Source organism: Heterocephalus glaber, unplaced genomic scaffold (genome assembly GCF_053883595.1).
Source record: "Heterocephalus glaber isolate CG9 unplaced genomic scaffold, H.glaber_assembly_v1.0 deba00001606, whole genome shotgun sequence".
Lineage (NCBI taxonomy): Eukaryota > Metazoa > Chordata > Mammalia > Rodentia > Bathyergidae > Heterocephalus > Heterocephalus glaber.
The window spans coordinates 26,964,896-26,983,443 of record NW_028258377.1 but is presented as its reverse complement, the minus strand read 5'-3'; the positions used below and the strand labels follow the sequence as shown (position 1 = coordinate 26,983,443).

Genomic DNA, 18,548 nt, shown 5'->3' with positions numbered 1-18,548 from the left:
TTAGTCTAGGATGTTCATCTAACTATGACACTCTTATTAGTTATCAGTGTCTCATTCCTAGGAGGTGGCTGGTACATATATTCATGAATTAGCATTTGTAATGTGAGTTTTCCTATCCATTGTAGATGGCTATCCACGTGAAGAAATTATCTACCAATGGAAGCGTAGTTCAGTTGAAGTGGGTGACACAAGATCTTGGAGGCTTTACCAATTTTCATTTGTTGGACTGAGAAATACTACTGAAGTAGTCAAGACAACTTCTGGTAAGATGCACTTGAAATGAATTTTAAGTGATCCTCTCAGACTTTAAGTTCTCTTATTTATGATTTGGAAGACTTTTCAATGCTTGTCTACAAATGATATTAAAAAAATAAAGAAGTGTTTTAATTTCCTAGAGAAAATTACAATCGGTACTCTAGTAGAATAGATAAATATGAATGTATTCCATCAATTTGAAACAAATTGGATTCAAATTGGATTAGTAAATTATCTGTTAATTTTTAAACAAAAATTAATAGCAATTATTTTTAAGAATAAAACATTTATTGGATGCAAATTTATTGTTTCTTTTAGGGAATATTTTTCTAATATGTTGAAATAGCATTTATCATAATCACACAGAGATAATGTACATTTTACAAATGCAGAAAAGGGACTGTTGTGGATATAGACTCATTCTTCTTTCAATAGCTTATTATTTCAAGTTGTTTCTATTAGTGGATAAGACTATGATTTGGGTATTGGACAGATTTGGGTTCAAATCTTTATCAGTTAGGGTTCAGCTATAGATACTGGATAAACTTATTAAATCTCTGAGGGGATCTGCTTTTACAAATACTCAAAATAGATAAAAGGAACTGCTCATAAGGATTCTGTTTATACATAAAAAATGTAAAATTCTTAGAATGATACCTGCCACATAATGAGCACTCAGTTAGTGGCAGCTCTTACTAACACTAACATTGGTTATAATTATCCCATGTGTTTGAGGTACAATGTATTCCAGACTTTATATTTTTCAAATGAAGCTAAAAGTCATTATTTGATTTGAAATCATGTGATTTCTTATTATATTAGTAGTACTATTTAATTTAATTAAAATCTCATGAAGGAAAAGTTAGACATATTTCCAGACCAGATCTATCTCACGTATATCTAGTTTGAACTCTTTCCAATGTTGAGCATATACTACATGCAGATTACTCCAATTAATCCTTTAAAAAGTATGTAAGTTTAAGCATGTGCCAATTTAAAATGTAAACATTATGTTCTAAGCTTATTATCTATTAGGATTTGTCACTTGGTTTCCATGAGCCAAGCAGATTTCTGTTGATTTATTCAAACATTTCTTATTTTTTTCTAGAATTTATGGGACATATTTTTGTTCTGCATAATGTTGGAATAGGCTTTGGTGTATTCTACAGAGAGAAGTAAATTAAGGACCTACACAAAGATGTCAACTTAAGATTCTGCCTCCAAAAACATCATTCTCTGTCATGAAGTTATCTGGCTCTATTATTGTTTTTAGTATTCACAATTTCTTCCAAAGGCTTTCTGATTTAGCTAAAAAGGTCAAAGCAATGTTTGAGTATATTTGGGAAAAGTGGCCTTCTGTTTCCTTATATACAAGAAGTTCTGACCATAAAGTACAGAACAATCTTTCACGTGCTTCAGGGTGAAAAATTCAGGTTTGCTTTACAACTAAGGTATTCCATCCATGAAAGAAGAACACATGTAAAAATAATCTCCAGTTTTTTATGCTTCCAGAATGAGGAATTGGGCAATACATTCTGCTGTATATTAATATTTCATAATTATTCCTGTCCCCTAAAACAGAACACACAAACTCATGACTAGTAGATTTTTTTGTGTAGTCATTCTGACTCCAGAATTGGATTAAGACCAAGTGGCTGTAGTGGAAGGGTTGAATTTTACATAAAACGGCCTAATTTTATTCCTGCTTTAATGTTCATATGGAGAATAATTTAAGGCATTTACTGACTACTAAGAGATACTTCCAGGAGAAAATCTTCCACTTACTTTAAGCATAGAAAAGCAGACTACCAAAGTCCTACAAGGCTATTAATCCTTCCAAGAAAATCACTGCAAAAATTTTTTGAACAAATACGAGGTATGATTTGAGTAGCATCAATTAATAGAATTTAACAACTCCTTTTGAATTTTCTTCTAGTTGTTAGGCTTCACATTTGGTCTTGGTGCTTTGTGTTTTGTGTGCTGCATTTTTCTAGCTCCCTCTGTGAAGAGAGGGGGCTGAACTGAAAGCTAGTATCAATAACAGAGAGGCAGCCTGATTTTTGTCACAACTGATTTTGTACTGATTGGAAGTTCTAGTTTGATATCTTGATTATTTTTTATGAAATTCTTATCTTTGGAGCAAAACCCCATAAGTAGTTAATATCTACAAGATTTTGTTTCAATGAACTTTTCTGGGAAACTATCAGAAGTTCAAATTACAATTCTTTTGAAATTCAGCCCTTACTATAATGTGGCTTTCTTACAGACTTGTAGTAAAATATCTCCTTTAAGTCACCTCCATTGAGACTGGACAGGAATATTGCCTAAATATGACATAGCTGTTTCCTAACCTTCATTCATGCTACTTTATTGTATCTTATGAGTGAATCTGCTGCAGGTTCCTTAGTGCTCCCGGGAAAATATGGTGTACAAGAACCAGCCAAAAGTGTCCTGAGACCAAAGAAAGACTTGGATAGATTTAGAATTTCAGATTGCAATTTCTGAAGACTCACTGATAGAATCATGGTCAAGGGCAACAACAAGACCAGGGGATCCTTGTGATTAGGGTCAAATGGTGGGGTGTATATAATGCTCAGCACAAAAGTGACTTGTATGCAAGTCAGAACATACCAGGTTTATCGCCAGCTAACATCAAGGGTGTTAGGCACATATCTAGAATGAATGGTGCCAGATCTGATAGTAAAGCCCTGGTACTACTCTATGGATGTTGTTTATTTATGTTGTGTGGGAAACTAGGCAGGGAAAAGAGACCAGGGTTGCTCTGGGGTAATCACGGCAGTTATAAATCTAGGCTGTGGCCAGGTCAAGCTGGATCTCTACCCTTAATAATTTGTTTCTTTAAAATGATTTATTACTTTTAGAAAAATGAGTATTTTTTCTTAAAATTAGGCCATGTGGAAAACTAGAACCAATGGACATAAATAGAAATTGATATAGAATATAATTTAAAAATAAACAAATGATCTTAAATTTTAAGTACATATATTTGGGTTCTCCAGACTCTGAGTGTATTGAAAAAGAGAAAGAGAAAAAAAGAGAGATATCAGAGAAATAGTTTAGTACAACTATTACCAAACTAGAACATTTTATTTAATGTAAACAAGGTAGAGGGAACATTTCACCGGAAAATGTTTGCCTACAACGTAATTAAATGCTCTTTGATAGTCCTTTCGTCCACCACCTGAACCATCTTCTTTCCTACCAGTCTCATTGTATCACACTTCACAAAAACTTTCCTTGGTGGTAGATCAATAAGCTTAAGGATAACTTTAATTCAGAGTCAATACATCAGAACTCATTCTGGATTTATAGTTTCTCCTTGAAACCATCATCTTTTTCTCACTGTTCTATATCTGGCAAAAGCACCACCATTGCCCCAGCGAGCCAGGCATGAACACTCAGAGTCCTGTCTCTACCTCCCACACTAATGAATCATGAAGGAACTTATGCCTCTGAAAAAATCTTATGTAACTGCCCTCTTTTTCAATGCCATTGCCACTGTTCTAGTTCATGATTTCATCTGTTCTTATCTAGGCTCTGTCAGTAGCTTATTAAGAGCCCACTGTCAGTCACTCCCTTCTGCGGCCTCTGCTGAACACATTGATGACAAAAGCTCACACTATGTGTATCGTAAGGTAGTTTGTCTAAATGACTGACTTTAATTTCAAAACCATAGGCATACCTGCAGTCATCACCACTGATGGAATCACGGTGACGGAGAAAGCTGAGACTTCGATGGGTCTCTTGCAGGAATCCAGTGCAAGCAGAGGGACGTAGTGTAAATTTGTTCCTTGAAAAAAATACCATTTGAGTAAAAACATGTTAAAAGATTTGCATGACTACTCTTTAAAATGAATTTGAGAATTAATGTTTTAATTTATAGTATATTTAAACCAACCTGATCAAGATAGCATTAATTTTTATTGTTGTTTCTTCCTAACTCATTTGAAATGATCATTTTTGCTACATTTAAAAAACATTTACACCATTGTGATCAGATGTACCTAAAAGATTCCTCCTGTCCAGCTTCCACCCCAAAGTAAATTTAAACATTTAAGATCCAGATCATTACAGGATATCTCCAATGAATTTATAATATCTTGCATTTAATCCAGAAACCTCAACATAAATTTCCAGTTTTTCACACTTCTTTGTCTTCCATTTCATCCATTTTCAAATTATCTGCTCCTTGCAAACACCATTTTCAAATGAAAACAAAAAGATATACTAAAAAGTAGCATTTTTTAAAATACATGTTTTTCCCCATGTTCAGCATATATCTGATTGTTTTGCTCATAAATACTTAACTGCCAGCTCCATAAGATGATATTTTTATTTATGAATACAGGGGTACAACAAATATGTGAGGTTGATGGCAAGGCTTAAAGATGAATTTCTCAAGTTAGACAATTGAGTTTATTGTAACAGTAAAGCCAACCATGGTTTCTTTTCTGCCTATGCTTATATGACTAAGCGGGCCATACACCTTGATTTTCATCATTTATGTCTATTGTTCACTGGTAAATGGTGAAGAGCTATTGAATAAAAAGCATAATGTTTAATTCATGAGCTGTGTAATAGCTCCTTGTTACAAAGAAAATGCAATCATGGGCACCAGTTGTAACAACCTAATGATTACTTTTCCTTCCTTGGTGGTTCCTTGTTAACCATATCAGTGACTGAGAGTAAAATTAGATCGATACAACAATAAAAATGTAGGGGTAAATCTTAAAGATCAATGCCAATTGTAATTTTACTTACAGGGAAATTACTCCAAAGAGGTGAAATCAGAAGGTGAGCATTAGTAGCCAGGTGTCTAACTCCCACCTAGAGCAGAAATCTTTAGTTAGAGACAAAGTTAATTTTATTTATTTCAATCAGCATTAAACAATTGATAAATTTCATAGGATGATATTAAACATCTTTGCATCTTAAACATCAGCATTCCATTGCCCTGGAATTTATAATTTTGTAAAGCTGAATTTGTCAACTGACTCAACAGGTGGGGACATATACTTTCCAGTTTCCTAGTTTTAGTGTTTTTTAAAAATTACAGTTTCTTTACTCTAGAAAGCAATATGTATGCACAAACTTATCAAAAATAGGGGAATTTAAAGATATTGAATTCCCAAATGACAATACATATATACCTATAGAAATGAAGAATGTTCTCCTAAAAGGCAAAGAGAATTTCTACCACAGAACAACACTGGAATATGACATGTGAAAACCATGACTCAACCAAGGTTTGCCTGGAAATAAATGCTTGACTTTCAAGGATGTGTCTGAATGTACCCATTGTAGATATAGTTTCCTTTTTACCATCTGCACCTGGGCTTATGAATCATAAATATCTAGTGCAAAGAAGTTAAATTTATTTTAAGCTCGTTCAGTTTATCTTTACTATCCACTTTCTTGGAAAATACATTTGGAATAAAAATAATCTTCTGATGTTCTAGATATGAACATTTGGGGCCTATAGTCTTTGCATTTCTCTCTCAACTTTCATCCAAGCAGCTAAATGCTTTGTTGCCATTTTTCTTCCACATTGCTGATTAGCAGCCTTGTGTTGCCAAGTAACATTTTGTCCTTTTGTAGTTTTCTGAAGATATAGCATTATTGTTCAACAACAAAATCCTCTTCTTCATTTTCTGTAATAAAATCAAGCAGCTGAGTATAGGGCAAAAAAAGTATCCTCCTTATTTGAGGGTTGTGGTTTTGGTCATACTGCCATGTGTTTGAATGATCTTGAACAAGTAACTTTCTCCTTTGATTCACCATTTCTCCACCTTAAAGAATCAGAATAGACTGATTTCGAAGATTCTGTACTCCATCAACTTGCTATACTATATTTCTGTATATTTAGTAGCTCTGTTATAAAACAAAAATTCTAGTGGAATTTAAGTGTTCTATATCCCCAAGAATTTCTAACAGAAATGTATCCTGAAAGAATGAAGGCCTTTTCTAAGATCATGGAGACATGACTAAAAAGATATTCATATTTCCTTACTGACATATATACCAATCAAGCAATGACTCAAACACTAGGTTGTCTCTGAATTTCACTTGCAAAAAGACATGGCCTTACACCTATTTTCTCTTGTTTTCTTATATGTCACACTCCAAAATTAACTGAGGTATTTTATTTGCCATATATCAAACACTTAAGTAGCAACTGTAGGGGAGGAGACCCAGGACATTGCCTTAGAAATGGGTGATGAGTTAGTTAAGGTCTGATGATGTGAATTTGGCATGGGGAATATAGACCCACTCTGAGTGGGAAGAGTGAAAGTAGCTGATAGTTAAATTTACTGTGAACAAGAAATTGGGAGGAGGGAAAGGTAGGGCAATGATTGTGACAAGGAATTTATAGTGGAGAATGAACAGAACCTCTATCTTCAAAGAGAAAAGATGCTTGCACCAAGAGTATATAAAGGACCTTCATTTATTTACTTATTTTAAATAGCTTATTTTTATAAATCTGGATGAATTTGTACAATCCTGTGGATCAGCATTCCATTACAAAGTAATTGTGATATTGCATCTACAAAACTAGTGGTAATAATAATGATAGTAATAACATGTGCTACTATCCATAAACTCTTTATATTTATAATATAATCCCTTTATATTTATTGCCTCATTTACTTTCTACAGCTAGTCTGTACATGATGTTCATTACTCACAAGAGGTTATCATGTACATCCAATTTTGAAAATTATTCTGAAAGGGTGAGGACATTTTCCAGACTCACGAAAGATATGACTGAAAAGATAATTTCCTTACTGACATTCTGCTGCCCATCAAGTGATAACTCAAACACTAGGATTGTTCCTGAATTTCTCCTTGCAGAAGGACATGTCTTTAGACTGATTTCTGTATTGTGTCATTTGGTTTTCTGCTGTTGTTATGGCACCGCTCTATCTATCACCTATCTCTTTTCTCTCACGTATTTATCTAAAGCCTTCCTGTGTACAAGTATGGGAGAATCAATCTGAGCTGATTAGTTTAAGTGATGCTATGCTTGAGTAGCAAATATACTCAAAATTTCAATGTTTTAAAGCAAAAAGAGTTTGCATTGCTATCCATCCTGTACTTTCTTCTGTGGCATGTCATTCTCACAGACGAAGGAGGAATGATAAAGAACAAAGTGATTCTGAAAGCATCTGCTTTGATAGACATAAGCCGTTTTGATTTATATCATAATGCCAGTCACAATGGAAGCCTGATATCCAGGAGATGAGATGCATATTCTGTTCACAACAACAATGGGCAGGCTTCTGAAGGGATGGACTCAGGAAAAAGGAGCAACAAATATTTTGAACTAAAAACATAAGTAAACATTCCATTAGTATATTCCCTGGTGCTGTGAATGCCCCCTTACCTGATCACATTAGCAGGAGTGGAAAGTCAGGAGGACCAAGTCATACATTCTCGTGGAGTCTGCTTTATGAACAGTGGTGTGTACAGGGCACAAGCCCAGCTGACTCTGAAATACACATGCTAACTTTGACAAAGATCCCTCAGAATGGGAAGAAGGAATTCCTAACCATGCATGTGGGGAATGAAGTCTTTGGCTGGTGCCTTGTCAGCTTCCGTTTCTTTTGGTCTTCAAAGCTCAAGGTCACAAGTCAGGAGAAGTTATCCCTGAAAAAAGAAAAGGATAACTTACTCTCATGTCTCAGGCATGACAGTGGCTCTCACTCTGAGAAGTATCCTCTGGAAAATAGACTGTTAGGGGTCAAATCTACTTCACTTTGTCAGTGACCTACAGCAATGACTTCTTATTTGCCTAAAATTGGTTTCAGCAGGAATAGATGAGAAGACACAATATTAACATGAAAATTTGGGGAGGGTGATAGAAACTGTCATGTCTTATAACTGTGGGCAAGATTTCCCCTGCTTTATTGCTGGGACAGCTTTATTCTTTACAAGAAAAACAATACCATAAATACAATTTGGCAATAAATTCAATTTTACAGATAGTCAGTGGTAACTTCTAAGAAACAATAAACTTGAATCATCTTTTTGTTGGTTAAAAGAAAATAATTGGAAATAATTTAATAAAGGATGGCCACAAAATAACGAAAAGGTCAAACATGTTTAATTAGAAAAAAGCCTTAATGTCTCTAATAGTCCTGTATAAGAAGAAAACATGGTTAAGTACAGTAGTTTCAAGGAAAATTAAATTCTTTCTTCAATTTAATCTTAATATTGAAGTGTACCTTTAATCTTTTCTTTTATAGGAAACATGCTTAAAATGAGCTCTGGCTTTTCCATTGTATATATGAAGTACATAAAGTATACTGCTACTAATAAGCTAAAACATTGTCACATGGCTAGATAACAGTAGGAGTAGAGCTAATCAACATGTATTTGAACTCCAAAGCAAGTGTCCCCTGTATGAAAATGGCTAAAAAATTTTAGGCATATTTAATGTCTTCAAGAAAAGATAGATGATTTATAAATTATAAACATTTAAATAAAATAGTTAAAAATGTATATTAGTATATAATGTATGTAGTATAAAACAATACATAAACATTTAGTTCATATAATCATATTTATAAATTTACATTTTATTGAAAAGTTTGTAGAAATTAATGACTGAGTCAGTGGTCTACTACCATGACTTAGATTTCAGAAAGAGTAGATTTCAGAAAGTACTGTTAATAGGTGCTCCACAAAGTGGCTTCGGAAGAAAAGTTCCTGAGTACTTGGGAAAGGGAAGTTAAATTGACTTGTGGGTAAACAGTTTGGAGGTCTCACACACACACACACACACACACACTCACACACTCACACTTTCAGAGTTTGTTATTTTCCATTCCTCATTACTAACAGTACTCTATGTCATAGTTATAAAGACACAAGTATCAATCAATGAAATCAATGAAACCTTTGACTTTTGTAGATGAGTTCATATATTTCCTATGTTTAAAAACTGGTGTATAGAGAAATAAAATGGTTGCATATGGTCTAGGAGGTAGTTCTGTGGAAATGTGGCATATAAACATTTGTTTCCAATATCATGATAATAGATCTCTCTTAAGTCCCCTTGATAAGTTCTAGAACATAAAAGTTTACTTTGGCAGGTGTTCTCTCTGACATTAGATAGATGCCAAAGTGAAGCAAAATGAAGAAAACTAAAAATTAAGAGAGAAAAACATGAATGAGTTAACAAGAGGACAGTTGCTGGAAGACTTTAACCTTAAATACTTTGTGAAGAATAATTTACAAATGGCCTAGGATTCTTGGTAGCTTTTGTACTTATGAGTCAAAATATTAGAGAATAGTGAAAGAAAAACCCAGTTCCCTGCCCCAAGCTGCCTCTAACTTGTTATGTCACCTTGATCAAATTCATCTTTCCTTTGGGCTTCAGTATATCATTATTAAGAGGTATATGACATCAGCAGGCTTCCTTTGTCAGAGACGTTTATATGAAGAGAGAAGCAAACAGAATAATGGAAGTGAAAATGCTTTATGACATACCAGGAGTGCAGTACATATCAAAAGTAAAAGGAAAAAAAAGTATTATCATCAGCATTTTAAAAATAATTATCTGTTAAGATGCTCTGCAGGTCTGTTGTTCTTAAATCATGCTTTGGAGTTAAGGCTCAGACACACATATATGCATATACACATACGCACGTATTTTTGTGCCAGTAAGAAATTTGAGACACGAAATAACGAGTCATTTGTTGAAATCCAAAAGGAACTAGGCTGAGAGTGTGACTCAAGCTCCTATTTCTCACTCCTGGGATCCTGTGATCAGACTTTGTCGTCATCGGGACTTAAGGAAGATGACAAGCAGTACCATCCAAGAATGTTACCAGCAATGCAAAAGGCAAAATTCTGACTTTTTCTGCTATTCTTGGAGAAATATTGCTATTAAAAGCTCAAGACTAAATGTAGATGGGAACAGATGAAGGAGGTTCCACTCAGAGAAAAACAGGAAGGTGGAATTTGAATGGCCTCTAGGACCCATAATGTGTTTTTGCCTAAATCCAATAGTCGTACACAGTTTTGGAGTCCCTGAGTATGGTGAACTATGCTAAGTTAAATGCAGTCTTTTAACTCTTTGGGAATTGGAAACAAAACTTTCAGATGAAGAATGCTGTGTGGAAAGTAACTTGAAGTAAGACCAAACATAGAGATTTAGAAACAAATTTAAAGAGAATTGTCCTTTAATTTCAAAGTCATTGCTATATTTTCTTTCCTCTAAGTGGAATGCAAGGAAAATTACAAAACCGCATCAGTACTATCCTCCATTGTGTGAGACTGACAGAAACAATGCTCATTTCTTCATGAAAATTAATAATCTAGGTGAACATTTCTGTCAGGATAATTGCTGTTTATTTTCAGAACTCTTAGTTACCCAAAGTTTGTAGTAACCAATAACATGTTTTATTTGTTGAAAACATGCTGCATACAGCAAACTGCCCAATTTGTATGAAGTCTTTCTTTTAATCCACATAAAAACCTCAAAGTGGACATGATTACATCCTTCCTTCAGAGATAAAACTGTAACTTGAGGAAATTAGGTAAGAAGTATAACCCTCCCAACTAGTGAAAAACAAATACTGCAGGAAATGTAGATTCAACTTGCCATGCATCCCAAGTTTTTAAACGTTCTGTTGTCTAGCATTCCTTTGAGAATGATTGCAGTGAAAGGGTTTGCAGAGAAATAAAGTAGGAAGAGGAAAAAGGAAATTATTTCTGCAATTGAACGTGTTACTATAGAAACCCGTGTAAATGCAGAGCAGCATGACTCTGATGCACTTGTCAAACTGCCACTAGAATTTGCAAAGGTAGTTCACCAGTTTCTCAGCCCTGTCCCCTTAACATGTGTTAATTTATGAAAATAAGCATTTAAGGGTCACATGAGAGACACCTGAATGCATCAGCTTATTTCTCAAAGCCATATGTGCTGAGGGATTTCACTCACTTGAGGAATAGTCATAGACTTAGTAGGCATGGAAGATTCATGTGAATTAGTCAGCATACCCAGTCAAAACTTCAGACAGAAAGGTGGTTTTTTCACTCTTAACTCCTTCAGGATGTTCATTGCCCTAAAGTAAATGTACTTCACTTTTTGGGAAAAAGGAAAAAAACCACATTTTTTTTTTAATACTATTTAAATAGTAATTGATTATTAGTAACAACTTTAATTCTTTCAATTACTCCATGATGAGGGTTTTAATTCTGCCATTCTATAGATGGAGAAATTGATGCTCAGAAAGGATAAGTAACTAGTCCAAGGTCCCCTGGCTAGTGGGTGGAAGAGCTGAGATTCAGATTCAGTTTTGACTGTAAACCCTGCTGTATACATTTATGTAACCATGTGAAGTACCTTTGTTGGGGCCCAAAGCTTCACTTAGCTACTTTTCTGGGTCTGTTTAATTTAGTTCATGGCTATTTATTTAGGGACTCCTGTGCTCCACGCATCACTAATTGGGTTGATGAGAGAGCAGACCACAGGCCAATGGAATGGTAATGAGCTGGATCTAAATGAATTTAAAAAGAAAATTTTTACATAAATCTACGTGACAAATCTATAAAGCATTCATCATATACAAAAAATCAGTATATTTTTGTACTACAGCTAGCAGATCAAGGAAGGCCTTTTCAATAGGATGTTGTCCTTGCTTTCACTTTTTTAAATGAAGTCATTATCCTAAAAATACCTGAAATTCTTAAAATACCTGCATATGTTTGGACTATAATTTGAAGGTATGGGAACAGTCATTACCCTGTTTAAGAGCTATTGTAGTACTTCATTGTTTGGGACTTACTTTAGTGCCTTCTTGCTTTCTCCCCTCTCCTGGCAGTTGGGATTCTCCTCCCCAGGTCTGGGATGCCTCATGCCTCCCAGAAAGTGGCTGGTGACAGAAAGGTGCCTGCAGATTTCAAAGGTGCCTGCCAGCCCCACACTCTGATACCTGGAGTTTGCTTGGTGGGGAGGACTTTACTAAAGCATCAGACAGTGGCATAGCAGCTGTATCCCCCTAATGCTGCCTCAGATTGTGTATGTTTTTTGCTTGCCTTCCTCTGTAATTTTTTTAACTTTCAATTTCTGCACAATGGAAGTACCAGATCATAGCATTACATCCAGACAAACCTGATCCTCCTGTGGCTGGAGATACAATAGTCATTTGATGTTTATTTTGCCATTCCATCTACTCACAGTCAACTGAAGTTCTTCCTCAAGTCTGGCAGAATATGATAAATCACAGTTAAGGGGTATATCAAGCACTCTTTGTGATCAGTGCTCTAGTATTGCAATGTAGGTTTTAACATGAGGTTTTACCTACATGGGTTCTTCATGCAATGGAGAAAATACAGTCAGCACTGCAGCATTGCAACATTTGCCTAAATGCATCTTTCTAACTTATATAGTGGATTAGGAGAGTACTGGATGAGTCAGATAAACTACTTTCTGGTACCATCTCTGCAAGCTGCATGAATGTGGGCCAGTTTCTAGATGTCTGAGACACAGTTTCCATGTCTTTAAATAAAGATAGATGGCCAGGGATTTAGCTCAGTGGTTCCAGTGTCTGCCTTGCAAGCGCAAGGTCCTGAGTTCGATCCCCAGCACCAAAAATAAATAAGTAAATAAAGATAGAAATTTTCAAGTTAGCAAAACATAAAGGAACATTAAAATAATTAAATGAGTTTAAAGCATATGAAAATGACTTTGTAATTGCAAAAAATAACTATGGGATCATTTGTACTGCATGTATGGATAAGTTAGTCCTCTCACTAACTTTGCCACATCCCTATATTTGGTGTTACTAAAGGCAAGAGTCAGATTTGAAAACGTTTTTGAGTTTACAAAGAAACAGAAGAGAATCTGTGCAAATAAGTCAGCTTAATTTATGCTGTTCCTTATTCCCCTACTTTGGAACTTGAAATATTTCACTGACTCTGTAGCAAAACGCACAGACACACATATGCATGTACACAAAATACTAGTACACATGCTCATCTTAAAATCTGACCAAAAATTCTTACATAACTTGAAATAATCTTAAATTATTCAGTGTTAAGAGGGAGATACATTAGGTAGGGGATTTAGCTCAGTGCCACTGTGCCTGCCTCGCAAGGTGAAGGTCCTGAGTTTGATCCCTGGTACTGGAAAAAAAAAAAAAAAGGTAGTTACGTTGGCCACATGTGAGGAGAATGTGGAATATGTGAATGCAAACTCTAGATTCTGTACCCTAATAAGAGTTAGACATCTGCTAGACTATTATACCTGTAAGGTTTAAAAAACCCACACTAATCAAATCAATAATTTACTATTATCCAAACAGTCCTTCACTGCTTCCTTTACCATAGTAAATATCAGGTATACTATTATTTGCTTAATATTTTTATATAAACCACCTTAAAACTTTGATTAAACTACAATACAAGCTGATGCTGAAGACCACAGAATCTGGAACCAAAGTGCCTAGACTCACCCAGCCTTGACTTTACACAAGTTCCTGTCTTTCATGTGCCTCAATTTATTTATCTAAAATAATGAGGTACAGTAATAATAGAATCTCATAGAATTGTACAAATATCAACTAAAATTCTAGGAGAACTGCTTACATGAGTGCCTGGTATTTTGTTGCTAGTGTTATAAGTATAAAATCATCGTGTGGGAATTGAGAAGGAAAAAACAAACTCATAAAGTATTTTAAAAGTCTCTACATTTATGATGAAAGTTTCATTAAATGCTATGACTCCTATAATGAAAGAACACTGGCTGTAAAGTCAATGAAAGATGATTTTCACCCTGTCTGTGCTATTAGCTGAATGTCTTGGAAATACTGACCAGTCTTATGGAGCTTCATCTTCCCAATCTCCATTGAATGGATGAGGCCTTAAACATGTATTATATCATAACATGCTTACAGAAAGTTGTAAGACAAAGACACAAAAGATCAATGTTTGCAACTGATGCATGCCTGTAATACTAGCACCCTGGAAGGCTGCAGCAGGAAGACTGTAAGCTCAAACCTACCCTGGGCAACTTACTGACTGAGGGAGTTCCTGTCTCAAAATAAAAAAAAAAAAAAATTTAAACGGCTAGGTCTGTACCTCAGTGTGAAGGCCTTGGATTCAATCCCTAGTCATACACACACATACATACTCACAAAGACTAAAAGAAAAAGGATAAAATTTCATATGATGGACTGATTTTTAAATGAAAAATACCTGGCTAAAAATTGACTGAAAGCTCCCTATGAAATTACATGATACTGTGAAAAGAAAGGAAAAAGACAAACTAGTACTTCTACATAGAGATTTCTCTCTCCTTGAAACTTGTGATGGTCTGGTACTATTTGATGATAGAGACCACCGCATCTTCACAAAGCTCTTATCAATTTTGTCAGATATTGTATAGTGAGTATCTACTCTAACCACACAATATTTTTTTTACTCCCTGCAATTTACAATAAGAAAACAGGAGTTTCCTTTGCATTCCTTTCTGTCTCTGGTTTAATTTTCTGAAAACAGTTAATGCATTCTATTTTTCCAGGAACCATGCCAAGTCTGCTGTTTAGAAAGCCCAGGTAGCAACCACTGACAATAAGGAAGTTAGAGCTGAATGTTCCAGGATATTAAAAGGCACATCAAATACAACAGAAAAGGCTTCAAATGAGGCCTCTGGAAGTAGGAATACAGAAGTTATTAGAAGAAATTTGAGGTCGGATTGATCACTTATGCAAAAAGAAGTAAAAAGACCAGCTTATCCTTAGCAACCCAGGCAGCACTTCTTAAACTTTGATTGTGCCTAGGAATCTTCTTGGGGTCCTATATAAAATCCTGATTCAAAGGCCACATCTCCAGACATTTTGATCCTCAAGTATGGAAGCAGGGACTGGAAATTTGTGTTTTCATTAAGTGGCAAGAGGTGATGAAACTATTATCCTATGAGGTCTTCTAAGCTCTGTATATTGGACTACCTGCCACACTTTTTTTTTAACACTTATTAACATTAATCATGAATGACACTTTACACAAGCTGAGACTTTCTTGTTTATTCTTGTATCTCCAAATCTTACCAATGGGAATGGTGAGCAATAAACACTGGTTGTTCTAAAACTATTAGATTTCCAGTAGTATTTGATATGTCTGAACTTTTAAAAGTTCAAATTCATAATAATATGATCCCAGAAGTAGTTTCTAGGAACCAACACTTCTACACATTTAAGATCATTAGAGTTTGCTAGTGGTACTTTTAAAGAATGAAGAAAGAAGGTTATTTTACTTTTTTCTCTTCATTTAACCGCTCATCCAGTGTGCTTTAGGGCGTCACTAAACCTAAGACGTTTGTGAGATTGTAGAGTTGGGTGCACTGTTATCATATAGTTCAACCAACACTGAAAGCTCACATTACCAGACAAGAGCAGTAGTGATGCTTGATCTAAAGGGTGAAATTAAACAGTTAACCTTCTTACTGTGTAGATTTCCAGTCTGAAAATGTTTCTGTCCTCCTCTGTTATGATGTCAAAATCCCTACTGTTAAGCATCTTGTCCACTGAGTTCAAAGGATTGTTTCTTTAGGAATCTTCTATTAAATGCAAAGGAAAAACAATTATTACACATCTAGTCCATCATGTTTGTTTTCCTGCAGCCTCAGACAGAGGGAGGAAATGTCACACAGAAGGCAGCTGACTATAGATAGAAAGAAAGTAACATTCCATTTATGTTGTAGGCATAGCAAGAATCAGAGTCAGGGTAGAAATCCAGATTGATCTCAATTCCCACATTGCTTTTACTGACTCGACATGGGGAGAGCACAGAAGTAAACTGATCTGGCAGAGATGCTGTTTGAAATTGGGTAGAACACGGAAAGGAAATCTGGTTTCATGGGACAGAGAGTTTGAAGAAGAAATGACCAGCAAAATGGGGAACACGATGTATAAGTTCAATTTTCATTGTGGTTTTATTTGTGTCCTCTGTATTTAACCAGAAAAAGGAAAAACCCACTTTTCTTAAACTGTCAGTCCAAATCCTAAATGCCTTTTCTTGTCTGGAGATCACAGAGTTTGGATAAATGCCAAGCCAAGTCTCTCCCCTAATTAGCCATCCCACTTTCCTTTCTTGGCTGAGATACAGTGATGGGCTATATTGATTTCATCTCAGATTCTCATCAGAGTGATTCAACCTGCATTCAGCAAGTGGTGCTTTTTCACTTGTAGAGGCAGAGAGACACTGACATTCCCTCCCTGGAGGACAGTTGACTAAATGTGATGAGATTGCTGCCAGCATTTCTTCCCTTATCTAGTTCATTGTACGTAATCACATGCCACAGCCCTTCAAGGAGCAATTCCAGAAGCTGCCTGGCTTCCTCTCTCCTGATATCTGGAAGAGAAACAGGAGCATTTGCCCTACGTTGTTGGGCCCAAGCATAGTTCTCACAGGTGGATAATCAATTTTCCCCAAATCCAAGCTCCTCTGTCTCCTATACTTTCCCTCTTCTTCCACATCTGAGGTGAATAACCTAGGATACAGGAGACAAATAGATCACGTTCTCCGGGAAGCAGGATGGGGAGAAAAGTGCCTTAGTTTTCTTATTTCTGAAATGATAGAATTGAAAAAGTTGATATTAAAATTGCAAATTTCTATGATTATGGTAGTTGCATCATTTTAGTTACATGGATTGATAAATAGGCACAGAGATTTAATGGAATATCTGAGAAAATTTTAAATTCAGGATCAAGTAACTGGAATTCTATATCCTAGATTTTTACTAACTATATGATCCTGGGTGTATAATTTCAACTGTGAGTTTAAGTTATGGCTGAATTGTATCACCCTTGATAGTCTTTCTAATTACAAAGATTCTAAGTTGTATATTTTCTCTTTTTCAGTTAATATACCTTTAATATATTTTATAGTGATTGTGGTTCAAAGGAATAGTTCTAGAACTAAAAATAAAGGAAATTTTACTGATCAGTGTCTTAACCAGAACAATAACCACATTGGTATAAGAAAGAGGGTTAAAAGGAATATTAACAGCACAGAATTTTCTTTGCCTTTCTATAAAAGATGAGCTGTACATGTTTAGTGAATTTGACATTGGGATGGTTTACATGTCGTGTACAGAAGCTAATGGCTGGCAAACAAGAAAAGAAAAGCGTCCTCCCCCTTTTCAGAATATGAGCCTTAAAACAACAGCAAGAGTACCTTCCTTATCATAGCAAAGGTTAGTTTAAAACAGATATTTTCCTTTTTATAATGTCCTACATCAACAATCTTTCACAACTTGTTCCAATTACTATGCCCCTGCAACTGAATTCTATATGTTGACATGAAAGTTGATTTATACATTAATGTATATAAATTCTAAAATTGGAAACCTATAGAAACTGCTTGAAAAGAAAGAGTAAGGTTTTTTTTTTCCCTTAGTGAATGAAAGGTTATTTTTGCTCATTCCTTTGAAACCATATTCCAAGTAAGTTATAAATTCCTTAGAAGTTAAATCAATTTCTCCTTGAGAAATCTTTTCTAATACAGCTGACTGAGAAGTTGTTGTCTTAATCCTGAGAGAACAGTAATGCTTCAGCAAATAAGGCACTCTTTAAAATTAATGACAATTCTTCCCTTCTCATTCTTTGCAAATCATAAAAGCTGTTATTCCACAGCAAAGATTAGTTGACTCTGAAGTTTAATTCAGGAACTTAGGCATGGCAAAGGAGAAAGAAAAATCTATTGAATACTTAATGCATTAACTGTAGTTCAGTTTTATAACTCATAGTTTATTCATTTTAAATGACAGTATTTTTGGCGGGGGAAAGCATTCTGGATAAACTGAGTGAGGTGGCTCTGATTTTAGGTTCTAAAATGGCATGTGCAGTGACCTCTGGTAGACTGTTTACCTCTCAGGCTCCCAACTTATAACCTGTGAAATGAAGGAACTGTCCCGATCTCTAAATTTCCTTGCAGTTCTGACACTGTAGGATCAAGTCCAAATTCAGCAGTGAAAACCCTGAAAATTCTCTGCATAATTAGTGCAGAGAGAGCTGCAGTTTTGCTGAGCAGAGCACTAGGCCATTGTTCTTGATGCTGATTAGACACAGAATGCCATCTGTGAAAAAAAATTAAGTGCCAGCTCAAGAGAATGGATTTGTAAGGTCTTTGCTTATCCCCTATATGAATCTTGGAATACCAGAAACAAGATACAGGGCAGATGCCTACACACCTCTGTTCATATAATCCTTTCCTCGGAGAAATTGCACCCAGAGGCCCATTCTACTAAACAATATGATATAAAT

At 35.2% G+C, this 18,548-nt stretch overlaps 1 protein-coding gene across 2 annotated transcripts in view; it reads left to right on the top strand.

Annotated features, from left to right (window-relative positions):
* Positions 1 to 18,548, top strand: part of Gabrg2 (gamma-aminobutyric acid type A receptor subunit gamma2) — an 88,500-nt gene that overhangs the window by 41,751 nt on the left and 28,201 nt on the right. For both annotated transcript variants that reach the window (XM_013078549.3, XM_004836428.4), the window contains exon 6: positions 126 to 263. In XM_013078549.3, coding sequence (XP_012934003.1) covers positions 126 to 263 — 138 coding nt within the window. The remainder of the gene's footprint in view (positions 1 to 125; positions 264 to 18,548) is intronic.